General features: G+C 15.0%; 5 protein-coding genes across 5 annotated transcripts, besides 37 other annotated features; all 5 read left to right on the top strand. All coding sequences in view use genetic code 6, as the record gives it.

Moving 5' to 3' along the window:
- Positions 1 to 1,926: 1,926 nt before the first annotated feature.
- Positions 1,927 to 1,972: a microsatellite.
- Positions 1,973 to 4,054, top strand: IMG5_187150 (hypothetical protein; the record flags this gene model as incomplete). The annotated part of the gene is made up of 3 exons (XM_004027167.1): positions 1,973 to 2,809; positions 2,883 to 3,041; positions 3,506 to 4,054. Exons 1-3 carry the CDS (start codon positions 2,309 to 2,311, stop codon positions 4,052 to 4,054), a joined length of 1,209 nt encoding a protein of 402 aa, XP_004027216.1. The 5' UTR covers positions 1,973 to 2,308.
- Positions 3,679 to 3,720: a microsatellite.
- A 1,604-nt stretch (positions 4,055 to 5,658) lies between the features above and the next one.
- Positions 5,659 to 8,296, top strand: IMG5_187140 (hypothetical protein; the record flags this gene model as incomplete). Its single annotated transcript, XM_004027166.1, has 2 exons — positions 5,659 to 6,402; positions 6,452 to 8,296. 2 exons carry the CDS (start codon positions 5,659 to 5,661, stop codon positions 8,294 to 8,296), a joined length of 2,589 nt encoding a protein of 862 aa, XP_004027215.1.
- An 825-nt stretch (positions 8,297 to 9,121) lies between these two features.
- Positions 9,122 to 9,166: a microsatellite.
- Positions 9,167 to 9,389: 223 nt separating this feature from the next.
- Positions 9,390 to 9,431: a microsatellite.
- A 784-nt stretch (positions 9,432 to 10,215) lies between these two features.
- Positions 10,216 to 10,264: a microsatellite.
- An 807-nt stretch (positions 10,265 to 11,071) lies between these two features.
- Positions 11,072 to 11,151: a microsatellite.
- Positions 11,073 to 11,129: a microsatellite.
- Positions 11,082 to 11,127: a microsatellite.
- Positions 11,152 to 11,401: 250 nt separating the features above from the next.
- Positions 11,402 to 11,458: a microsatellite.
- Positions 11,459 to 12,545: 1,087 nt separating this feature from the next.
- Positions 12,546 to 13,401, top strand: IMG5_187130 (s-adenosylmethionine-dependent methyltransferase, putative; the record flags this gene model as incomplete). The annotated part of the gene is made up of 3 exons (XM_004027165.1): positions 12,546 to 12,828; positions 13,107 to 13,130; positions 13,385 to 13,401. 3 exons carry the CDS (start codon positions 12,546 to 12,548, stop codon positions 13,399 to 13,401), a joined length of 324 nt encoding a protein of 107 aa, XP_004027214.1.
- Positions 13,276 to 13,302: a microsatellite.
- Positions 13,371 to 13,563: a microsatellite.
- Positions 13,457 to 13,518: a microsatellite.
- Positions 13,462 to 13,520: a microsatellite.
- A 105-nt stretch (positions 13,564 to 13,668) lies between the features above and the next one.
- Positions 13,669 to 13,718: a microsatellite.
- Positions 13,719 to 14,448: 730 nt separating this feature from the next.
- Positions 14,449 to 14,491: a microsatellite.
- Positions 14,492 to 15,247: 756 nt separating this feature from the next.
- Positions 15,248 to 15,291: a microsatellite.
- Positions 15,292 to 16,021: 730 nt separating this feature from the next.
- Positions 16,022 to 16,054: a microsatellite.
- Positions 16,055 to 16,353: 299 nt separating this feature from the next.
- IMG5_187120 (hypothetical protein) lies at positions 16,354 to 17,795 on the top strand (the record flags this gene model as incomplete). The annotated part of the gene is made up of 7 exons (XM_004027164.1): positions 16,354 to 16,374; positions 16,505 to 16,756; positions 16,809 to 16,916; positions 16,955 to 17,139; positions 17,187 to 17,294; positions 17,347 to 17,527; positions 17,580 to 17,795. 7 exons carry the CDS (start codon positions 16,354 to 16,356, stop codon positions 17,793 to 17,795), a joined length of 1,071 nt encoding a protein of 356 aa, XP_004027213.1.
- Positions 17,305 to 17,341: a microsatellite.
- Positions 17,796 to 17,857: 62 nt separating the features above from the next.
- Positions 17,858 to 17,888: a microsatellite.
- Positions 17,889 to 18,568: 680 nt separating this feature from the next.
- IMG5_187110 (phospholipase d1, putative) lies at positions 18,569 to 24,760 on the top strand (the record flags this gene model as incomplete). The annotated part of the gene is made up of 8 exons (XM_004027163.1): positions 18,569 to 18,595; positions 19,759 to 19,766; positions 20,210 to 20,238; positions 21,867 to 22,911; positions 23,204 to 23,885; positions 23,933 to 24,244; positions 24,289 to 24,468; positions 24,527 to 24,760. The coding sequence occupies 8 exons, from the start codon at positions 18,569 to 18,571 to the stop codon at positions 24,758 to 24,760; spliced, it is 2,517 nt and encodes an 838-aa protein (XP_004027212.1).
- Positions 20,062 to 20,168: a microsatellite.
- Positions 20,137 to 20,203: a microsatellite.
- Positions 20,523 to 20,574: a microsatellite.
- Positions 20,834 to 20,914: a microsatellite.
- Positions 20,850 to 20,928: a microsatellite.
- Positions 20,879 to 20,929: a microsatellite.
- Positions 21,007 to 21,075: a microsatellite.
- A 371-nt stretch (positions 24,761 to 25,131) lies between the features above and the next one.
- Positions 25,132 to 25,165: a microsatellite.
- A 667-nt stretch (positions 25,166 to 25,832) lies between these two features.
- Positions 25,833 to 25,866: a microsatellite.
- Positions 25,867 to 26,325: 459 nt separating this feature from the next.
- Positions 26,326 to 26,400: a microsatellite.
- Positions 26,327 to 26,408: a microsatellite.
- Positions 26,346 to 26,389: a microsatellite.
- Positions 26,363 to 26,464: a microsatellite.
- Positions 26,369 to 26,441: a microsatellite.
- Positions 26,387 to 26,473: a microsatellite.
- Positions 26,397 to 26,492: a microsatellite.
- Positions 26,482 to 26,551: a microsatellite.
- Positions 26,487 to 26,551: a microsatellite.
- Positions 26,552 to 26,631: the final 80 nt, after the last annotated feature.

The raw sequence follows: 26,631 nt of genomic DNA, 5'->3' as shown, positions 1-26,631 counted from the left end.
TTCTTATAAATATATAACTACTTTTCAGAAATAAATAATCCCATTATTCCTATAATTCTATTCTCTCTATTCTAAAATATTCTTTATTTTAATTTTTATCTTATAAGGATATTGTAAATAAAAAAGCTTAGTTATTATAGCTTATATTAATTGCTTTTCCTGATTTCTTATGGATTATTTAAAACTAATCTCCGTATTTTACTTATTAATTATTTATATTATTCTCAATTTCTTTTTCATCAATAAAAATAAACTCGCTATCATCGCATCTATTTCCGAAGTATATTTCATATTATTATGTATTGTCTTCATTATGATTTTCAACAAATGATAGATATTGATTATTTCTTATTAAAAAGAATAAATATATGCGAAATATAATAATTATTTTACATGAAACTTTTAATATAGAAAGCAGTACGAAATTTTATTTAAAAATCATAGAAATTTAAAGCATTTTCAATAATCCAAATAGACATTTAAGAATTTTTTTCATTTAAAAAGATATTTTATTAAATACTTTAAGATTTAAATTATTTATCGTTAGTATTATTCTACAAATTATCTAAAAAAACACTTGAACTTGTATTAAATTAAGGTTAACTTTATTAATTTTTGATTAGATTTTATTCCTAAACTGAAGAATTTTCTTCTTCATTTAGATTTAAATAAGTTTTAGTACTTAAGTTTATTATTTTTACTAGATCTCCTGATTTTATATTTTCACTTTATATATCTTCGTATTTTATTAATCTTTTTTAAATAAACAAAAAAGTTTAAAATATTATATTATTTACATACTAAAATGACAGTAGTTGTTTAAATGAAAATTCTTCTAAAAAAATAAGTTTTTTTTAGTTTTCTATAATTTGTTAAATGAATTTTTTATTGCTTATTTGATTTTAAATTGCAAATACTAATTTATCTCCGTAAAAAACTTTATTTTCTTAATTTGCTTTATGTTAATTTTATTGCTAAAAACATAATGAATATTAGTTTTCTGGATAATATTCAAGATAAGGTGATAAAATTTGATTATTAAAGTTATTTTGATTTATTGTAAAATATTTTTGTGATTTTAAATGTTATAGAAGAAAATTTTAAGAATAAAACACATCTGTTTGATAGTTTTAACATATTTATTATTTATTTATTTTATATTCTTCTTCATAGTTTTCTATAAGTTTTTCCTTTTCTAATTATTTTAGTTATGCCTTTTCACATTTTTATAAATTATCGAAAAATAATTTTGGTTGAATTTAAAATAAACAATCTTATATTTCAAATTTATGTTCACAATTTTAACTTTTTAATTTAACTTTAGAATTTTAAAAACCTTCTGAATATATTAAATGCTCTGAATCGGATAATTTAATCAATAGAATATCACCGTATTTAATATTTATTTTACTCATTTAATAATAACTTTTTAAATTAAATCTTAATGTATTACAAATTACAAATAATTTTATGTTTTAAATTATAATTTTTTAAAAAAATACAAATATAAATATGCTATAATAAAATTTAATTTTTTTTTAAAAAAATAAAAAATATATATATAATATAAAAAATATTAAGAATTAATTTAATAAACTATAAAAGGTAAGTTAAAAAGTTTCAATTATATATTATATTGCTAATTAGGACATTTAAAGAAATAACTATAGGTATTTTTTTTTGTTTAAATAATATTATTACACAAAAATTAATATGTTTTTTTATTTAATATAAAATATTAGTAATATATTTTTTATATATTAAAAACTAGTATAACTAATTAATATTTTATAAATATTTTGTTTTTGTTTTTATTATATTATATTACTTTTTTTACATATTAATACACAATTCTTAATATTATTAATTTTATAAATTATTTACATAATAAAAAATAAAAAGGAAAAAAAAAAAAAAAAAAAAAATTAATTATTAAATTATATTTTATAATTATAAATACAGATTTTATAATAATATAAATAAAATATAAATCAAAAAAAAGTATTAAGAATATTATGGATATATAAAAAGATCTTTTGTATCATTAACTTCCTATTTATTTGAAATACTCACAATCATATTAACCAACTTATCTGTTACTATAAAAGTAAACAAAAAAATATTTAAAGATTCTAATTCCTCAAACAATGAAACACCATTAAATATTGATTCTTGTGAACGTTTTGTGAATATTTAAGATACTGAAAATGATAAGTTACAAAAGAAAGATGATTATTAAAATTATTATTTATAAGAAAAACCAATAAAGTTAATAAATTTAGATGTAATAAAATATACATTATAATTAATGGGTTTGAAATTTAAAGATGTTATGAAGTTTTGTAATAAGATAAAAGAAGAAGAAATGAAAAGTAGAAAAGAAAATCCTAAAATATAAGGATTATAAATAAAATATGAAGACCTTCAAGATGCAATATATAAGTTAGCTTTAAGAAATAAGTATATAAGAGAAAATGGTAAATAAAGGCTTTTATAAGACTTCTAGATGTGCCTATAAATACTTAGAAGATAATTTCCTTTGATTATTTTATTAGGAGGAACTTCAGGGACTGGAAAGTCTACAGTTTCAAGTATTTTAGCCTCTCGATTTTAAATTCCTACTTGCATAAGTACTGATAGTATTAGGCATATTATGAGAAATTTCATGGATGAAAAATAACTTTAAATTCTTTTTGCTAGTACTTATGAAGCCGGATCTTTTGTTTAAGATCAAACAGTAAAAGAATAAAAGAAAGTTATTTAAGGATATAAATAGTAATGTAAATTAGTTTAAGAAAAGTTAGATTAAGTATTTTATTTTATATTTTTATTATTAAAAATAAATTAATTAGATAATACAATAATATGTTAATAATAAACAGCCTTTAGTTATTGAAGGTGTTCATTTAACACCCGGTTTTATGCTTAATATGATGAAAAAATATCCTTTTGTGATTCCTTTTAGCATTTGCATAATAAAAGAATTTAAACATAAACAAAGATTTGCAGTAAGATCAAAATATATGACATTAGATAAAAAAGTGAATAAATATATTTAAAACTTTACTAATATTAGAATTATTCATGCATGGTTTATGGAAAAGTCTGATGAATATTTAATTCCGAAAATAAATAATACAAATGTCGACAAAACTATAAATATTATTCATAAAGTAATAAACGTTTATATGAGAAAAATGATAAAATAATAAAAATATTAAGTAGGTGAAAAATGTCTAAATGCATTATAATTATATGAATCGTTTAATAAAATAATAAAGCCATTAATAAATAAATAGAATGTAAATTAAGAAGTAGATAAATAAATTATTATGTAGAAATTTTTAGATGATATTGAATAACAATAAAATATTTAAATTAATTTAGATTAAAAAAACGAAGTTCTATCTAATATTAATTAAGCATAAAATAATAATGAAAAAAATATAAACTTATAAAAAATTGATGAAAAAGATTAAAAAATTCAAATTTTTTTAAAAAATAGTTAACTAGACAAATTTAAAAAATCAAAAAAAATAAAAGTAAGAAAAAAAAATATGATGAAATTTCTAATAATGTTACTATACATACTTCATAACACGGAAACGTTGAAACCGAAAATTAATCTGAAGGTGATTCGTTAATTTTGGATGATGAAAATTACTCCTTTAATAAACTAGAAGAATAATAATTAGAAGAAGAAGAATAAGTTGAAGAAGATAAAGAAAATAATTCTATTGATGATGATGAAGATGAAAATGAATCTCCCTAATAAGATTTAAGTAGTGAAGATGAAGAATAAGAAGAAAAATCGGATTATGAGGAGGTTAGTGATGGAGATGATTATTAATATCAATCACTTGAACAATAAGTTTAATAAAGAAAAATAATATTATAAAGTAAAAGTTAATATTAATTAAATTTTGACGAAGAAGAGAAAAAAGCTAAAATTAAAGGCCGAAATATGTTTAAAAGAAAAATTACCAAAAAACTTGAAAATAATAACTTAAAAATTAGAAGTATTAGTGCAAATTAAGATAATATATATAAATGATAATTTTTTTTTTTTTTAAAAAAAAAAAATTATTATAATTAAATAAAACTATCAAATGAATACAAAAAAAAAAAAATATAAAAATGTCTATAATATTTTATAAAATTAAACTAAAATAACAATTATGTATTGATTTTTTTTATTAATTATAAAGATTTTTTATATTTTTTTATTTATAAAATAATATAATTAATTTTAATTAGTATTTTATTTTTTATTATTTTTAAAAAAATATGGAAGAATATAATTTTTAAGAGTAAATAAATAAATAAGATCATAATAAACCATAATAATAAAATGTAATAAACAAAATAAAATTTAATTTAAATATTATCATATATCTTCGCAAAAATAAAAGTAATTTAATTTTATTAAACAAAAGAACAAAAAAAAGAAGAAGAAGCCATTTTTATTGAGTTTGGAATTTTCTTAATATAATTCCTATTAAAATATATTTATACTAATGTATTTTTATAAAACACAGAAAAAAAAAAAGAAAAAAAAACATTTTTAAATTATTTGATTGATTTTATTATAAAAATAAAAATATTTTTTTTTTTTTTGATAAATATATTTACTTTGTGTATTTATAAACTTATATTAACAAATTTTTAAATAAGAAGAATTATATTAAGAAAAATCGAAACATATCCTCTAAAAATAACTATTTCTTCTTTTTCTTCTTTTTTTTTTTTTTCCAGGAAATTAAATTACTTTTATTTTTGCGAAGATATATAGTAACGAAAAAAATATTAATAAAAAATATTAGGTTTTTATTGAATATATTGATAAAACAAATGAAAAAAATTAACAAGAAATATCTTAAATAGAGATAAATGAATAAGAAAAAGAATTAATTAATTAAGATTAAAATTGTAAAATAAATAATGAAAACTTAAATTAAATAATAAGTTAATTTGCTGTTGATTTAATAAATAAGTAATTAATTTAAGAATAAAACAATGAATTTAAATTAAATAAAAATGCTGAAAAATCATTAGTAAAAATCCAGAGTGTTTTTCGTGGAAAAAAACAAAGATTAATATACAAAAAGATAAAAAAGTAATCAAAATATAGATATAATGTAGTACAAGAATTGATATAAACAGAAAAAAAATATGTAGAATGCTTAAAAATAATATAACATGATATAATAAATCCTTTATAAGAGTAATAAATAATAACTAATGAGCAAATATAAGAAATTTTTTTACAAATAAATTAAATATATTAACTAAATTAGAAGTTTTATGAAAGTATTTATGAATCTTTTTAAAACTATCATTATAATTCAATTTTTACAAAAAACAGTATATTATTTATAATTCCATATTTTAAAATGTATATTGAATATTTGAACAATTTTGATCATTCGAGATAATTATGTGAAAAGTTAAAAACTTAAAATTAGAAATTTAATAAATTTATTTAAAATGTTGAAAACAATGTACTTTTAAATGGAGATTTAGAATCTTATCTTATAAAACCTGTTTAAAGATTACCAAAATATGTACTTTTATTTAAAGATTTATTAAAAAATACTTATGAAAATCATCCTGATTATTTAAATATTAAAAAAGCTCTTAAAGAATTCGAAGAAGTTAATGAATTTAATAACAAAGCAATGGAAAAATATCTTTCCAGTTTTAAAAAAATTGAATTATAAAATTTATTTGAGGAAAAAGTTAATATTATTGGAGTTGCTTAACGAGATTTTTTATTGTAAAAAAAATATTGTTTTTTTTTAAAAAAAAATAAAAAGTGAAGAAATATTAAATTATTGTGATAATAATTCAGAAAAATAAGTAATTATATATTTTTTAACAGATTTAATTTTAGTTTCTGAAAAAACAATTGAAGGAAACGTAAAAGCTTCCGATTATGTATTTTTAGATACAAGTAGTAGAATATAAATTATAGAAGATACAAAATATTTCAAGAATGTTTTCTAAATAAACGGAAAAAACAATTCCATATAATTAATGGCACAAAATGAATAATAAAAATATGAATTAATTGATAAACTTTAAAATTTGATAAAGAATATATCATAAAAATCAAATTCTTAAGAAATAAAATATGATATAGAAATAAATGTTATAGGAACAGAAGAAAGAAACCCTATGTCTTTTAATAAATATACAATATATATAATAGAAATAAAGTTTTAAGAAATATTATAAAAAATTTTTATTAGATATAGTGAAATGGTAGAGGTAGAAAAAAAAATAAGAGAAAATTTTCCTAATATTAATATCCCCCATTTAAGTAGAATGGATTGGATAGGTTCTTTAAAAACAAAAACTATTGAATCAAGGAAACTTACTATTTAAAAATTTTTATAAACTGTATTTATTTAAATATTTATATTTATTTTTTATATTTTAACTATATTAGATACTTTCACATTAAGATTTTAATAGTTCTGAAAAGTCGAAAACTATTTTAGATTATTTAGGACTTCCAATGGATTTTTATACATTACCTGATAAATTAAAGAGTTAATCTGATTCATCTGTTTCTTAAGAAATAGGATATATTATAAATATAACTGTTTAAGATAATAGTTTGTAATTATCTTAAGTATCAAATTAAGAGCAAAATCTTGATAAATCTGTTAATATTTTATAAGAAATTAGACCAGTATACTAAAAGATAAATAGATAAACTTATTGTCATTGTCAAGAATAAGAAATTTAAAAAATAAATGTAAAATTTGCAGATAAAAAAGAAATTCAAATATAAATTTCAAAATTTATGCGTTGTTAAGAAATATGTTAATAAATTTCTTAGTTTATAGGTTTGAAATAATGCTTAGATTTTAGGTTATGTTTATAGGATTCTTAACAAAATATTCATGTTTTAGATGAAGATGAAATGCTTTATAAATTGCTTTTCTCCTAAAAAGTTTAGAAAAAATAGAATAATGTTTTTACTAAAATTATGACCAATTTTGGCCTTTTTTTTTCAGAAAAATATACTGTTGTTTTTAAAAAATATTTATGGCTTTCTTTTGAACAAGAATAAAACTATTATAAATCTGATTAATGTAGATTAAAACTTATTTCTTCTTAATTATTCGAAGATATATAATAAATGAAACTATAATTAGATTTTCCTGAATATTGCATTTTTGTAGTACTTTATTTGTATATTAATTAAGTTTTGGATATTAATCATGTGAAATTATCTATTTAAATTTAATAAATAAAATCTATTATTCCTATTTTAATTTTCAATATGTTTACTGAAGATTAATGGAAAGTAGGAGTGGATAATAAACTTGAAGAATTAGTTTAATTTTTTAATAATTTATAAATAGATTAAAATAATAAAAACCCTAATTATTTAAGAATTTATGCGCGTCTTATTTTTATGAATGTTGTTAAAATGAAATAATTTTTTGGTACTTCTTTATTTTATGTTCAAACTTATAAAAATACTTTAAGAAATTCTTCATATGAATGTGTTTTTACTGATAATATTTGGATTGGAATTAAATTTGATAGAATTTATTTTTTATAGCCTAATAAAATTTAAGAAATTTGTTCTTTTTAGTATTTTGAATTATTAAACGTTAAAGTTTTTCCTACAATGATTTAATTCTCTTTTACTAATGATAAAGTGTATTAATTTACTACTACTTAAAGCTTTGAAATCTCTTAATTAGTTAAAATTTATAAGAATACATAATAAAATTAATTAAAACATAAAAATAAAGGTATTTTAATATTATTATATATTATTAATTATATCACATATATTTTTTTTTATTAAAAACTAACTAGAAATATTTTAATGATGACAATAATTTTAATAGAAATTCAAAAAAAAAATTAAATAATTTATTTTAATTTTTTAAAAATTTTAATTTTTTAATATTATGTTTAATTAATTTCTATTAAAACAATATTAGTCTCTTTATAATCGCATAAGAAAAAACTAATTTTTTTTTTATAAAAAAATAAATAATTATATATTTTTTATTCAAAAAAAACAATTATTTTAGTTTTTATTAATTAATGTTCACAAAGTAAATTTTATTTAGTATTATTTTCTTCTTTACATAAAAATATATAACATATTATGCAATTGTATAATAAATATTAAAGTAAAAAATAATATTTTCCCAAAAAAAAAATTATATATAAACCATAAAAAAAACTTTATTATATCATATTTTTTAAAAAAAAATCAATAAAAACTAATAAACATTTTCAATTTAATATAAAAGTATATTGAACAATATATATAATTTTAAAGGAAATGGAAGATTATATTTAATTATTTTAAAATTAATTAAAAAACAAGAATTAAGAAAGTTTTTATAAAATTAAGAAATTTGAAAGTTTTCCTTAATTTATTAAATAAGGTCTTTTTTATTAAGACAATTTTGCAAATGTAATACTATAACCACCTTTATAAAGATATTTTGTTTCCGACCTTTTAAGAATGACTGGAAATCAAAAATTTAAATAAAAGTAATATGCAGAAGCTTCCAAATTTTATGAATAAGCTATCTGTATATTTCGTTATATAAAAAGTAAACGTCCAAATTGGAAAAATAAACCTGAACTTTTTTGTGATGAAGATTTGGAATATTTTGATGAAAATGGTAAATCAGATAAGGAAAAAAAATAAATAAAAAACTTAAAAGTCATTATTTACTAAAACATATGCTTATCCTATTTAAAAATGATGCATTTAAAAAACAATTATATATAAGATGCTGAAAAGGCTTGCATAGAAGCTTTAAAATTAGACCATAAAAGTTCAAAAGCATATTATCTATTAGGAAAAATATACCTAACAAGTGAAAATTATTAAAGTGCTGGAAAAAATTTTTAAAAGGCTTTAGAATTAGATTAAAATAATACGATTATTATTAATGAATTAGTTAAATGTTAATAACAAATTCACAATAAAATTAAAATTAATGAAAAAAATCTTACAGCTAATATCTTTGTATAAAAAGAGGATAAAAATAAAAGGTTTTATGAAAATGTTTAATAAAATAATTTAAATGAATTTTGTAAAATTAATAATTCAATTGAAGTATGATATAAAATAAATAAAAAAGTACATATATTTATAAATATATAAGTAATATATAAATAATTAAAAGATTTTTAATTTAAATATAATAATTTATTTCATATATATATATATATATATATATTTTACTTTTATATATTAATGCATTTATATTTTATTTTTGTTTTTATACTTATAATAAATTTTAGTATATTATATATTAATTATTAATTAACATTTTATGTTATCTAAGTTTATGTATTCATAAATATATTTAAAAAAAATAAAATATTTAAAAGTCTTTTATATATTAAATAATATATATAATAATAATTTTATATATATTTTGTGTTTATTTAATTTAATTATTACAAATAATTAAAAATTAATTACAAATTTTTATTTTAAAAATTATTTTTAATTTTTCCTATTTATAAATATTTTAAATTATTCTTAGAATTTAATTTTATAAATTTCCAATAAAATTATTTAAGTTCATTTTTAAATAAATCTTACACTTTTCATTTAATATAATCATATATATTTTAAATAATTTAATAATATGTAATAGGAATGTAATGATTTGATTTTTACTAATTTAATAGTCTCTAATTAATTATTTTTTTTTAAAAAAAATCAATTAGATTTAATTGATCCACTTTAAAAAAATTCTAAAAAACAGTCCAATAATAAAAAAATATGTGATTTTCAACTCGTTTTTATTTATTTTATAAATTTAAAAATTGTACTTTTAATAAATTCTTAAAACAATTTAATTGAAACAAAAAATAAAAGCATAACTTATAATATGAATAAATTGAGTTTTATATTATTAATTAAAATTATTTCTTATGTAATTATTTTAATAATATTAAAAATAAGGTTTTACATTTAAATTCTTAATAAATCCTTGATTTGATATAAATTATAAATTTGTTTAATAAAATCAATATTTTAAGCACATAACTATTATTTAGTAACAATTAAATAACTAAGATAAATATATACTAAAGCACATAATTTATAAAAAGAACTATTAATAATTAACTTTTTTTTTTTTTAAATATTTCATATAAAAGAAAATATATAACATAGTTAAAAATACTTATATAGCTTAAAATAACCCCTTTATAACCATTATTATTATAAATTTATTAAACATATTTATTTAAATTTGTATTTGCTTTTATTTTTATATTTATATTGTTTTGTTATAACCAAAAAATAATTATTGTATTGTATTACATATTAATTCAGATATAAATCAGGTTGTTATATATTTTATATTTAATTTTAAAAGCTTAAAATTTAATTGATATTTTTATAAGTAAGTAAATATATTGAAGTTCTTAAAAAGCGATACAATTAATGAAGTTTTAATTCCTTTATAAAATTCTCTAAATCCTTATTTAATTAAATAATTAATATCAGTTTTTTTTATAAATTTAAACATTTTATAATCTTGTTCTCAATAGAAATAAAATATTAATAATAAAATTACAGTTGATATTAAAGAAACTTTTAAATCTTACATTAATTTATTTTACAAGATTAAGATAATAATAAATGTGTTATTAAATTAATTTTAATAACAAATATTATAATTATATAATTTTAAATCAAAATAATAATTGTAAAGAAAACGAATATTTCTATAATCTTCATTACTCTTTTAATTATCAATATACTGCTCCTCTTCCTTTTTATTTGAATTTTATAAGTTAAAATAAAATATTTAAAACTTTTTTTTTTAGGAGAATATTTTAATAAAAAGAAAAATCTAAAAACACTTAATATACACACATAAATAAAGATTAATAAATTAAAAAATTTATACTAAAATATATCAAATTTAATATATTTTTAATATATCTATTTTTTTTGAAATATATATATTTCTTCTAATTTAGAACATATTCTAATATAAGATATTATTTTTTTTGAAATTATAAAATACATAAATAGTCTAATTTATATATATAATTTAAATGAATAATATTATTTTTAATTAAATTAATATTTATTTAATTAAATAAATAATGTTTTTTTTTATATAAAAATATATTTAATTTAATTACTTTAAAAAATTTAAATAATATAATTATATTTAATAAATATTTTTTTTTTTGATTATTATTAATATGAAAAGATTTAATTAAAATAAAATATTATGTTTTTCTAAAATTTAGAATAGTTTTAATTTTATTATTAATTATTATTATCTGAAATTTTATTTATATATTATTTATAATTTCGAATATTATATTTTTACTATATTATTTAATCATATAATATATATGTAATGTTATTTTTTTATTTATTTTATCTTTATATATAGTATTTATTATTTATATTAATTATTTTTTATATAATAAATATATTTTAATTTATTGTAACTTTATTCACTTAACTGGTTTTTATAATTTTCCATAATTAGAATCAATATTAAAATATTAATCATAATTATTGTAATGCTAAGGCGATTAGCTTCTACTATATTAACTTGTTTATGCTTTTTACTTTATATTATTTGATTTGACAATATTTTCATTAAATTTATATTTTTTAATTTCTATCATATTTAAATTTTAATTAATTTTATTCAACATTTACTATTTTTATTTACAAATATGATTTTCTTGTAGTATATGTGAATGATTATATATGAAATATTAATTATTTGCTTAATTTATTTGTTTTCTAAAATTCTAAAATGTATTATTATCATTTTAATTATTAAAACATTAATTTTCTTAATAAAAAGATATTTATAAATAATGTTTAAAAAATATTATATAATTAAGTCTTACATTTTTCATTTTTTATTGAATTTTCTATTTTTACTAGATTATTTTAATTTTATTTATTTTAGCCATTAATATTGATATTATTAAGTTTAATTTATTCATATTTTTATCTGTTTTTTTAATTTTATTAAGTCATTTATTCTAGTATATTAGATATTTTATATATTTCTTAAACTAAAAAATCTATTTTTTAATATAATTATTGTATTAAATTTTATTAATCAACTACATAATTAACTAATTTTTCACAATCGTTATTATCTTGTAAGTTAAATGAAAACATATTTTTTTTGTCTTAACATATACTTTAAATGTTTTTTAGGCTTTCATATATTTTAATTAAATTATCTTAATTATTCTGCATAAATTAATATATTTTTATTATTAAATAATTAATTATTTGTTTGTAAATTTTCTATTTTTAAAATATTAACTTTTTTTATAATTTTTTACTTGGCTTTTTAATTATTACAAGTTATTTATTTTTAATCTATAATCGTTAATAATTTTATATAAATAATTAAATTATTTTAAATAAAAAATAAAGAAAATATAAAAAATAAAAATAAATTAAAATAGTTACTATTATATTTTTTTAACATTATATATAAAATAATTTTAACTTTTAATATAATATAAACTACAATTAAATGGAAGATAATTTTGATGCAAACCTTTTCATAAATAGAGAATATGTTCTAAAAAAATTTTAATATAAAGATTGTGAATAAGAGTATTAAGCATCAGTTTCGTGCTCTACTGATTGGGATTTGACAGGATAAATAGTCTGGAGAGCTGCTGAATAATTAGCTGAGTTTATAGTTGATAACAAGGAGGCATTTAAGAATAAAACATGTTTAGAACTAGGAGCAGGTGTAGGATTATCAGGTTTAGTATGTTCTTAATATGCAAAATAAGTATATATAACAGATGGTAATGAAATAATTCATGAATTAATGGAAATAAATAAATAATATGCTAATAATAAAAATGTAGAAATTAATATATTTAAATGGGGAGAAAATGTAAAAAAAATAATACAATTTTTTAAAATAATAAAAATATAAAGGAATTTTTAAAATAACATAAAAATATAAAATTTGACATTATAATTGGAGCTGATATTATGTTTTGGATTGCAAGTATAGAACCTTTAACTGTAAGTTTAAGAAAATTATTTGATAATAATAAAAATCTAATAGTATATATAGCCACAAGAGTTAGAGCAGGTATAAGTGAAAAAATATTTGATTAACATCTATAAGAAAAAAATCTAATTAAGTAATTCTTATTTAGTGAAGGAAATAATTAAATATTTAAAATTTACATTAATGAAAGTAATTGATTTAAATTATGTTTTTTAGTTTTAATATTAATTTAATATAAATTATAATATATAAATTATAAAAAAAATAATTATCTTTTATTTAGTAATTTTAAACTAATTTTAATTATAAATAAAAATTTTTAGTAAAATATATATATATAGAAATATATATATATTGATATATAAATATATTAAAATATATATAAATAAAAATAAATAAAGATTTATATATATATAAAATATAAAAATAAAATAAAAAAAAAAATATATAAAAATAAAATATAAAATAATATATATATATATATATATATATTTAATAATATACATATATATTTATATATTTTTTATTAACATATATATATAAATAATAGAAAATTAAATAGAATTTAATAAAATATTTTAATATAAATTTTTTTTAAAATAAAAAATATTTATAAACCTATAAATTAATTTATTTCTTATAAATTTTTTAATTCATATCTTTAATTTTTAATTTTAAAAATTATTTTGGATTATAATATTTATATTTATAAAATGTTAATAATAATATAACAATATAACTTATTTGAAAAAATTATAATTTAATAAATTTAAAATAATTTTTAATATTTTATATTTTATAAACTTTTATATTGAAATAAATTTATTTTTTGATATTTATTATTTTCTTTTTTCGATATTATATCTTCCTTAGTTTATTTCGAAATGTTTTTTAATTACTTTTTAAAAAAAAAATCATTTTTTTTATTTGTTTATTATTTTTTTAAAAAAGTACAGATCAAAATAAAGATAAAAAAATTGTAAAAATATTACTTTACTTAAATGTTTATTAAAATTACATTATTTAATGAATTTAATCAATATATAATTAAAAATACACTACTTTTTTACAATATTTCTTTAATAAAATTATCTTATTAATTTAAAAAATTTATGTAAGTAATAATATGAAAAAAAAAAAATTAGAGTAAAGTAGAAAATTAAATTTCTAAAAACGAATTTATAATTATATATAAATAAATATATATATATATTTTTTGTAAAAATTAAAATAATAATTAATTAAAATTTATTTTAATTATTATTGATATGTAAATAAAATAAATAAGAATGAAATTTTAAAAAATATAAACTATTATGAGATAATATATATATTTAAAAATTATTTTTTAAAAAAACTTATTAATAAAGATATCTATATAAATATAAAGATTAACATATATTAAAATATTTTTAATAATATTTAATAATTTTTATAAATTTATATTTAATTTATTATATATACTTTTATTAAATTTATTTATTATAATATCTTTATACCATATAATAATTTATAGTATTATATATTTTCTTAAATAATTAATAAAGATAAAAATAAATTACTTTTTTTTCTTTTTATTTTTTTTTGAATGGATAAATATTAGCCTAGTATAAATATATCATGTTTTTAAAATATTAGTTAACATTTTTTAAGAAGATCGTTTTCTTAACATATATAATAAATACATTTTCAAAAGGCAAACAAAAAATTTTAATATGAAAATAAAAATTTAATAAATAAAATGAATAAATTTAATTAATTAAAAGAAAAAGAATAATTATACAAAAACATAAATAAAATTATATATTAGGATTACGAATCTAATATGCAATAATAATAAAATCCTTACTTTTGTGATTTATTTCATAGTAATTTATAATATCCTTAGAAAAACCTATAGCAGTTAATATTAAGGATAATTATTTAGAAGTTTAATATAGTATTGATGATAATATTAACTAATCGAAATTAATATAAGATTATAATAAATTAATGACTTAAAATAACTAAGAAGAAATATCAAAACTGAATGATTGGGTAGAAAGATTATTTGAAGAAGGAAAATAAGAATATTAATTAATTAGTATATAAAAATATTAATTTATATATACTTTTATTGGATTAGCATTTTTATATAAATTTATTAAAAATATTGGGGGACTTTAATGATATTTAAATTTTTAAAATAATTTAATATTCATCTATATTTTTTTCTATAATTTATTCTTATTTGTTTTTTATATTTATTTATTTTTACTATTTTTTTTTAAATTTTACTTTTATTTTTTTTAAATTTAAAATTAATTAATCAAATTTTACTAATTAATATTTACAAAAAATTTAATTCTTCATTAATTTATAAAAGTATTATTTAAGATAAATAATATAATACTTTTAGAGCATATATAGATAATATAACATATTATTTTGATATTATTCAAAATAAAATTATAAAAATATAGTTTTGAATATAGATAAATATTGTTAATTTATCCAAAGAAACTATTTTAAATTAGAAATATAAAATGTATTTGTAATAAAGTTCTTTAATAATTTATAATTTCTAAAGATTATAAAATAAGATAATTTTTAAAAATAATATTATATTTAATTATTTCTGTAAATTATAATTTATTTTTTAAGAATAATATATTATTTTTTTGTATGAAAATAATAAATTTTTATCATATTTAAAAAAAAAAAATACAAAAATAATTTAATAGATTTTATAAAATAATTTAAAAAATATAATATTAGATATAAAAAACAATTAAATTATATATTTTTTTATATTTAATTTATGCAATTAGAATAATTTTTATTAAAAAAAAAAAAAAAAAAAAAGATTAAAAGATTGTTTTAGTGAAATGTAAAATAATAATTAAAAAGGTTTTGAGTTTAATTATCAATATGATTATAACTAAAATATTCCAAATTTACAAGTATTTGAAAGGAATATTTATTTAACATTAAATAAATTAAATATATAAATATTTAAATATCATAATATTAATTATATAATTTTATATATATTACAGGACTAATAAGTATAAAATAATATGATACAAAAGGCTGAAGATGTTTAGATATTTAATTAAAAATAAGAAAATTAAAATAAAACAAAATAATCTAATTCTAAAAATACATATATTAAAAAAATAAATACTTTAATTAAAACATCTGTTGATAATTTACCAATTTTAGATAAACCATCAGTGAATAAGTAAACAATAAGTATTTTTTTACATATTAAACACAAAATATTTTTTTAGATTAGACGCAAAAATAATTAAAAAGGCAAAAACCAGTTATGGATTAAATGAATTAAATGGTAAAAAATATAAAAATGTATTAAAAATTTAAAATAATTTTATATTAAACAAATAATTCATATAGAAATTAATTATTATAATTAATAAAATTTTTATATTTATTTATTTTCTATATAATCTATATTTTAGGCTAATAACTTTTAAATGATACTACTGATAGAAAAGATAATTAAAAATTAGTCAGAAACAGAGAATCGGCAAGAAACTCAAGAAAAAGAAAAAAATATATTTAGAGTTATTAGAAAATAAAGTAAAAAATTATTTAATTTTTTGTTAAATTAAAAAAAGGTAACATCTCTTTCTGATATTCTTGCAGAATCAAAAAAAATATGTTAATCTAGTGAAAACTTATTAAATAATCTTTAAAATTAAATCTAATGTGTAAAAAAAATCAATAAATTTAATTTAAAAAAAAAAAAAAAAAAAAATTAAGAAAAACGAATAACAAACAAATAAAACTATTTTATTATCAAACCTAAAAAATGCATTAAATAGTAATGCAAGTGAAAGCGATATTGCAACTATTATAGATGTTCTAAAAGTAATATCAAATTATATAACTAAATTAAATCAAAATAGAAAAAGTTTGGTTCTAATAATCCTGATAAACTTATGATTTTAGATTATTGTTTTAAATAAATCACTGAATAGATGTTACCTGTCCATGTAAAATACATTCTTTATGCTGCTTCAGAAAATAAAGATATATTTTCAAAAGAAAATGAAAAAGAAGATGATTATAATTAATAAGATAAAAATTAAGAGTATTATTTTAAATATATATTAAATAAAAAAATAATTAAATAAAAAGACCTGAATTCCCTAAAATAATTTAATCATTATAATTATCAGAAAAATAGAAAACTAAAGCACTCAAAATGCAAAAAAAGTTAACAAAAGAAAATGAAAAACTTGAAATGTAAAAAAAAAAAAAAAAATATCTTTAAAAAATAAATATATTTAAAATAAAGTTTAGTTAATTAAATGTATGAAACCAAACAAAAAATGAAAAAAGAATTGAGCACTTTAGATGACACTATGTAAAACTTAATAAAAGAATTTAAACCTTCATAGATAGCTAAATTTATTTTGAATATTGAATAATCGTAACATCAATCTATGATGAAAAACTCATTTTAGAAATTCTTTTAGGTAACTATATATTCAAATAAAAACCCTATAATTTTAATTCTTTTTAAAAAAGGCTGATAATTAGGATAGTGATGATGATAGCGAAAATGATCTACAAAGCTTTATTTAAAACTAGGACACTTATAATACTTTAATGGTTGATGTTAATGAAGCTTATGATGTTTATACAGATGCCTATGAGTTTTTGCATAAAAAAAGACATCTTTTTTCCGAAAGTACAAATAATTTACAAAATTAAAATGCTCCTAATAATAATGATTCAAATTGAAAAGAAAAAAAAATAGTTTTTTATTATTATATGTATTTTTTTAAAAAATAAAATAAAATATATATATATATATATTTTATATATAATATTTTAAGAATTTTTAATTTTTATTATTTTTGATATTAAATTGCCATATTTTAATAATTCTAATCAAATAATTTTAACCAAAATTTTTTTGGACTTTTCAAATTTTTCTTTTTTTTGTTTTGTTATAAATCCCATAAAAGTGTCTCAGGAAAACAACAACAAGGTTTTAAAGAATATAATTAAATTACAATTATAAATTTTTATGTTAACAAAATAATAGTTTAATTATTATTTTAGAATAAATAAATAAAATATATCATTTACAATTAAAAAATATTATATTATTTTCAATATTATTTGTTTTTTCGCACTAATTTAAATCTTTTTACTCTTCTCCTTTGCTTTTTTGTTTTGAACATTTCTTTTGATGTCTTTTTTTAGTTATTCTGTCTCTATCAAGTTCATTACCACTATCATCACTTGTACATGTTTCACTACTATTTTCTTATCCTGGTTCTTTAGGCTTATTATATATACAACATACTTTTATTAAATTATATAAATTTTTAATAAACATATTTATTTTTTTACAATTAGATTTTAAGCGGTTTAGATTTTCATTATCTATTGTGTCTTCGACCCATTATACTCCTCTTTTTGGTTTTTTTTTAATTTATGCTTATTGTTAAGTTTGTTATTGTTATAATTAAGGGTTTTAATCGCCTGAAAGATGAATCGTTGTAAGCATGCCTATTGTTTAAGTTGTTGTCGATGTAATTTGCTAGCTATTCATTTTATTTAAATATTAACTAATATTGAATAAATATTAATTTTTTTAAAAGAAATCAAATTAATTTCAAAAATTATTTTATTAATTTATATATTAAATAAACATAAATATTTTTAATACTTATTAATATAATTATTATTATGATAAATATTGAGATTTAAATTAAAAAATAAATTCTAATTTTTAAATTCCTATTTTTTCTTTTAAAATCTTTTCCAGTTTTATTTTTGTTGACATAAATTAGTATTAATTTTCATAACAAATTTAATTTACATCTATATTAACAAAATTAAAAATGTCTATTTTTAGATGGCATAGTAAAGACAAGTGTTTTAAATATTATTTACATAAAAAGTTTAAAAGTAAATATATACTGCAAATAGTAATGAAATATTACTACTTTTAAAAGTGTATATTTTTCTTCTTGATGATATTATTTATTATTTAAATTGAATTTTCGAAATTCTTTTTGTTCTTTGATTTCAGATATATAATTTTATTTTTATCAATTTTTTATAAAATTCTTTTTTTTTACCTTTTATTTATATATATAATAAAATAAAATATTATATTTTTACTTATAAATATCTTTAGATGGAAGATAATATAGAAAACAAAACTTTTAGAAAAAGAAGATTTTTATTGAATTACAAAGTTATATGTTTTTCTTAAACTGCTGTAATTTATATTCTGAATTTTGAGAGTTTTAATTCTTCTTTTCTTTAAAAAAAAATAGATGAATTTTCCTATATTTTTAGATTATAAAGATTTAACTAGGCATTTCATTTTTTAATCTAATTTTTTTTTTTTTTTTTACTTTTAAATTTTTTAACTTTTCATCTTTTATTTCCTTCAAATAATATTTTTTTAATTTGTTTTCTTTAGTTTTTTTTTTTCAATGTAAAATTTTCAATCAAATTAAATTGCTTATTAGATTAAAGTATATTCGTTCAAATTGTTTTCTAATTTATTTTAAATTTGTGTGTATTTATAATAATCTAATGCTTTTTGAATAAATTTAGCCAAATATTTAGTGGTATTTCTTATTATTATTATTTTACTCAGTACCCTTAATTTACTAATTTTCTTCTATTTGTTATTTTTTCTTTTCTTTACTAAGTTTTATAATTTTTTTTATAAAAAAAGGCTGTAAAGTTAAATTTTTTCAGATTCTTTAATAATTAATTTTTTTTTAAAAAAATAATTATTTTATTTTGTATTTTTTTTGTATCTAACTAATAATTTATTTGAACTAATTTTTAGTTCATTTATTTTTCCGGTTACTCTAAATTATATTTGGTTTAATTTATATAAATAAACTTAACTAATAACTAAAATTCACAACTTATTATAAATGGGATAATAAGAAAGAATATAATACTATATAACTCGTATTTTATGAAAATTATTCTAATAATTTAATTATATTTATTCTGTATCTATTTTTTTATATCATTTTTTATATTTAAATTTTACGAAATAAAAAAAATTAATATTATTTCTTTATACATAAATTAAACTAAAATAAAAAAAATTATATTAAATTTTTATTTTTATAAAAAAAATTATTATTAATATTATTTTATAAAAATAATAGTTTAAATCATAATATTTTGATTAGTTTTTGTAAGAAAATATATTAGTTTAATTAAAACTTTTACAAAAAGGTTATTAAATAATCTATTTTTTTTTTTATTATAAAAACCCTTAATAAACTTAATTATATCATTAATTTATATAATAATGTTTTATATAATCATTATAATTATAAAAAAAAAACATAATGTCTTGAAAAAAAAAATAGTAAATATTAATAGAAATTAAAAATAAAAAAAAAATATTAAGTTAAATTTATGATTATTTGTTTGAAAGAATAATTTCTAAAGTAATATTAATTAAAGCTAAGAAAATAAATAATATTAAAATCTTTTAAATAAATTAAAATTTTAAAAAAATAAAAATAAAAATATTATAGCATAAAAAACAAGATATGTACGAAATAATTATAGAATTAAATATTATATTAAAAAAGGCATGAATTACAAAATATATTTTATTAATTTTAGATATTTTTTATTTTAAAAATAAAAAAATATTTATTTATAAAAAATAAATATAATGTTAAATATTATAATTTATTCTTATAAATATTTATATAAAATGATAAAAGAAAAAGCTAAAAAAAAAAAACATATATAAATATATATATATATATAAATATTTAAATTAAATTAAATTAAATTAAATTAAATTCAATTAAATTAAATTATATTAAATTTTTTATAATAAATTAAATTAAATTTTTTATATTAAATTTAATAATATATATTTCAATCATATAGTATTATATAGTATAAATTTTAATTATATATAATTCAATTAAATTAGATTTTTTTTAATTAAATTTAATAAAATTATTTTAAAATTAATAATATATAATTCAATTAAATAAAATTTAATAAATTAATAGATGCATTAATTCTTTTTTTATATATTATTTATATTTTTTGTTAATTTATTTTATACATTTATATAAGAAATGAATCAACAAGTTTAAATAAAATAAAAATTATCAATATAAAGTTTTAAATAAATTAATTTAGTAGATTTAATAATCTAAGCTAATTTACTATAAGACATTTCATAAAAATATTAATAATAAAATTTAGATTAATAAATATATTTATTTAACATTAGTTATGAAGATTAAACATGGTTGATTCGTCGAACATTTCAAGATTTTTTGAATTTACATAAAAAGCTAATTAAAAAACATAAAAATAATATAAAAATTCCAACACTTTCATTATAACCATAACCAGCAAAGTAAGAAAATTTAGAAAAATACATACAACAAATAATTAATGAAAATCTTTAAGTAATATCAACATGTTCTGAATTTTTATAATTTATAGAATTATCTGAATAAAAGCATAGTGATAAAGCAAAAGAATGTTTCATATTAAAACATTCTGGAGGTCGATATAAAAACCGAAACTGTTATACAAGTTTCATTTCTAATTTTAAACGCTGGCAAAAAAGGTATATAATAATAACATCCGAAGGAATAATATACTAAATAAACAATATAAGCCCAAATAATAAAGTAAGGGAAATTTTTTTATTTGATTCCAATTTTTAATTTAAAATATGGGAAAATCTCGAGATTAAAATAATAACAAACACACGAAAATTTAATATTAAAGCTTATAGTTTTTTCCATTTTATAGATTTAATAATTTCATTAAAATAAGCTTTGAAAAATTCTCCTTACACATCTATCCATAAATATGATTCATTTGCACCTTTAAGAGAGAATGCTTCTTGCCTTTTCTTTGCTGATGGGGAAAATTATTTTGAAAAACTATACGAAAAAATCAATTAATCGTAATAAAGTATATTTATTACAGATTGGTGGCTTTCTCCTTAACTTTATTTAATAAGACCAGTCGAAAAAATAAAACGAAGAAAGTAGAATAGATAAAGTGTTATTAAGATTAGCTTAGAAAGGTGTAAAAATAAGTATTTTGGTTTATAGAGAACCCAAATAGCTTTAACTTTGAATTCTGAATATACTAAGAATTGGTTATAAGGACTACATTATAATATCAAAGTAATGCGTCATCCTAAGAATGTTATACCATTATTATGGTCTCACCATGAAAAAATGATTGTCATTGATTAAAAAGTAGGTTTTTTAGGAGGATTAGATATTTGCTATGGAAGATGGGATAGTTAAAAACATGTGCTTACAGATGAAGACGGTAAATTCTTTCCAGATATTGATTATTCCAATTCAAGAATAAAAGATTTTGTTGATGTTACGAATTTTAAATATTCGTAGTTAAATCGAAAAACTTAAATTCGAATGCCTTGGCATGATATAGGAATGATGGTTGAAGGAGAACCTGTAAAAGATATGTGTAGGCATTTCATTTAATATTGGAATTTCGCAAAAATCGATATTTATGATAAAAATGATAATAATTTTTAAGCTAATACTTTAGAACCAGTTATTGAAAATGAAGATAAAAAAAATTTTAATATAAGATTGTAAAATTATTGGGACAAAATTGTAACAGGATTTAATTCATTGAAAAATAAAATAAAAAGAAATACAAAATCGAATGATGATTTTATAATAAATTAAAATTCAAAAACAAAAGGAAGTATTTAATTAACTTTTTTACAAAAGTAAAGTTTGAATTAAACTGAAAATAGTGTTATTAGTAATAATGAAGATAAGTGTAATTTTGACATTTATTTAAAGTTACTCAAAAATTCTGAAAAGGAAAAATAGTAAATATATAAATATAAATAATTATATTTATTAAAGATTTTATAATAATTTTAAATTTATAAAGATTTATTTATTTTTTCTTAGATATATATAATATTAATTATTTAAGTATTTTTCTATTAATAAATTCTTTATTTTTTAATTTTTTGTAATAATTTATTTTATTTTAAATAATAGTTGAATTTATATTTTTTTCATATTTATTATTTTATTATAAAAATTAGTTTATTATTAATTTTATTATTTTTTATTTAATTTTTTTTTTTAAACTTTATCTAAAAAAAAAAAAAGGCGAGAAAAAATAGTTAATGAATACACATATAGATATTCTTAAGAAAAAGATAGCAATACAACATTTTAAAGAACTAAGTCTTCTACTTGTGTACCTGCTCAAAATCCGATGTCTAAATCAAGGAAAAAATATAGTTTTGATATGGATACTGAATCAAGTCAATAATATATTCAAATGTTGGAAAACTTATAACAAACAAATTTATAGGAAGATTGTAAATATTACATTAAAAATCCTAATAACGAATAAGACAATAATCATACTAGTTAAAATTAATAAAAAAAGCATTATTCATTTTTCAAAATAAAAAAAAACAATTAAGTACAAGATGAAAACCACGTTAATTAATAATTTGATACAAATGAATAATTTTATAATATTAAATTATAAAATAATACATACGAAAAAACTGGAACATTTACATGTTAAATGTTACGTTCAAGCTCTTCATGGTCATTAGGTTTGAAAGAAAAAAACCATGAAATGTCTATTTAATTGGCATATATTGATGCTATAACTTAAGCTAATAAATACATTTATATTGAAAATTAATTCTTTATTTCATGTACTGCAGGACCTAAAGTAAAAAACTAAATAGCTTAAGCTATTTTAAATCGAATAAAAAAAGCTGCACTTAACAAAGAAGCATTTAAAGTGATTATTATTATGCCTTTATTGCCTGTAAAAATAAAATTAAACTATATATTTTATTTATTTTTATAAAAAAGGGGTTTGAAGGAGAAGTCAATGATAGTAATTCTGGAGTAATGAAATGCTAATTACACTGGGAATACACTACTATTTCTAGAGGAGGAAATTCCCTTATTGAGGAATTAAGAAAAGATCCTAATATAGTAAATGTAGAATAATATATTATGTTATTTGGATTGAGATAACATGGTACTATTAATAATTTACCAGTTACTGAAATAATTTATGTGCATAGTAAACTTATGATTGTTGATGATTCTATTCTTATTATGGGATCTGCTAATATTAATGATAGAAGTATGTTAGGAACAAGAGATTCTGAAATAGCTGTATATTTATAATTTTTTATATATTTTTCTAAAAATTTTTTAAGATGAAAGTTGAAGATTAAAATAAAATAGAATGCATTTTTGGAGGACAAAAGAAATTTTTAGGTAAATCTATTCATGAGTTTAGAAAAAAGTTATATATGGAACATTTTGGAGTTTCAGAAATTGAATGTGAAGATGCTTTAAACGATTAATTAAATGAAAATATTTATCAAAATGCTTTAGTATGTTTTTTTTTTAAAAAAAAATATCTTTATGAATTTAATATTTTAAAAATAAAAGAGAAATACTGAAATATATAGAGAAGTATTTGCTTGTTATCCTGATGATACTGTTTTAAGTATTAATAAATTAGAAGAATTCTAATAAAGTAAAAATTTGGGAAAATATTTTGAAAAGAGATCACATATTATTGGAAACGCTGTTCTTCTTCCTTTGAAGTTCTTATAAAATGAAAATTTAAACTTTAAAATTTCGTAAAAAGAATATTATGTTCCTGATGAAAATTTTACATGAAAATACATCTCTTATAATAATTCAATACAATTTTTTATATTTTAATTTGTAAATTGAAAAATTATTTTATAATAATAATCATATTAATAAAAACTCATATTTTTAATTAAAAATTGATAATTATTTTAATTTTAAAATATTATTTAAATGATAATTTATTTTTTATTTTTGGATAAATATTTAGAGTAAATAAAAAATAATTACATATTTATTAATTGATAAAAAGGATAATATTAATTAATTTTATAAAAACATGAAATTAATTTAAAAATATTAGATCTAATATTAATTTTTAAATTATTATTATTTTTAAAAATTTATAATTTATTAAAGAAAGAAATCAGAAAATTATAAAAAAATTAAATTTGATGATATATAAATATATAAATATATATATATATATATTTCAAAAATAATATATTTTTATATAATATATTATTAAGATATATAATTTTTAATTTTTTTATTAATAACTAAATAATTATAAATTACATCTTTAGTTTATTCGATTTTACTATAGCATTATTTAACATTAAATGATTTATGTTAAATTATGTTTTTTGAAAATTTTATTTTGTTTTACAGATAGATATTTATCTTTTATTTTACAAACAATTTTTTCTTACTTTTTTAACTAAAAGAAATATACCTGATTTAAATTTTTTTTATTAAGATAATTATTGAATTAAAAAAAATCAATATTAATTAATAATGTCAAAATAAATAAACAAAAAAAAATATATTATTTTAATCTTATTTAAATAAAAAGTAAAAATTTATTATTTAATAAATAAAATACCATTACGAATAATAAAATTCATGAAATACAATATATTAAAAACATTTTATTTTTATACATATTGATATAATTTATAATAAATGATTTTTATTTATTACAAACTTTTACAAGCTTATTTACTATATATAATATGTTTTTTATTTTTCTTATCTTTACTTGTTATTAAAATAATATAATAATTGTTTTCTAAGCTTAAAAATATTTAAATTACAAAGTCTTTTTCTTGTGAAAATTACAAATATGTATTTTTAGTTTATTCAATTGATTTAAGTTTAAATTTTAATTTAAATAAAATTTAACTTTAAATTGTTTGGTTGTTAAAAATCTTCTTTTAAACGATTTAGTTGTAATTTATTGGGATTATTTTTAATACCTATAAAAAAAATAGATTATAATAGTAAAAATTTTTAAAACGTATTTTTATTGTTAAAAATATTAATTTTTTTAATATAAAAGTAAAAAGGAAAAAAAAAAAATTTTCTTTTAAAAACTTTAAAATAAAAAAAATCTAGAATTTATATATTTATATAATATTTGACAATTAATAAAATATAAAAAAAAAAAATGATAATTTTAGAAGTAACAAAAAAAAATTTTTAAATAACAATCTTTTATAATCCATTAAATTTAAGTATTAATATTAATACAAAATTAGTTTTTATTTTTTTTTATTTTATTGAATGAAAATAATAAAGAAAATAAAATTAATATATATAAAATATAATTAAAAATACAAAAGAAAGTAAAATTTTAATTAAAAATTGCTTAAAAATATAATATATATTAAAAAATAAAAATAAAAAATATAGATAAATATAAAAATAAAAATATTATAAATATATATATATAATAATATATTTAATTATATATATATATATATATTTATATTATATATTTACATATATTTTATATATTAAATTAATTATATATATTATTTTATTTTACTTTTTTTATATAATATTATTTTGTTTTTTTTTATTTATTATTATTTTTATCCGATAAAATTTTTCCTTTTTTCTGCATTTGGATATCTGTTACTATTATTAAATTCTTAATTTTTAATAGTTTTAAT

The sequence above is a fragment of the Ichthyophthirius multifiliis genome, assembly GCF_000220395.1.
Source record: "Ichthyophthirius multifiliis unplaced genomic scaffold scaff_1120509251351, whole genome shotgun sequence".
NCBI lineage: Eukaryota > Ciliophora > Oligohymenophorea > Hymenostomatida > Ichthyophthirius > Ichthyophthirius multifiliis.
Note: the sequence above shows the minus strand (reverse complement) of the source record. Positions and strands in the feature narration are given on the sequence as shown.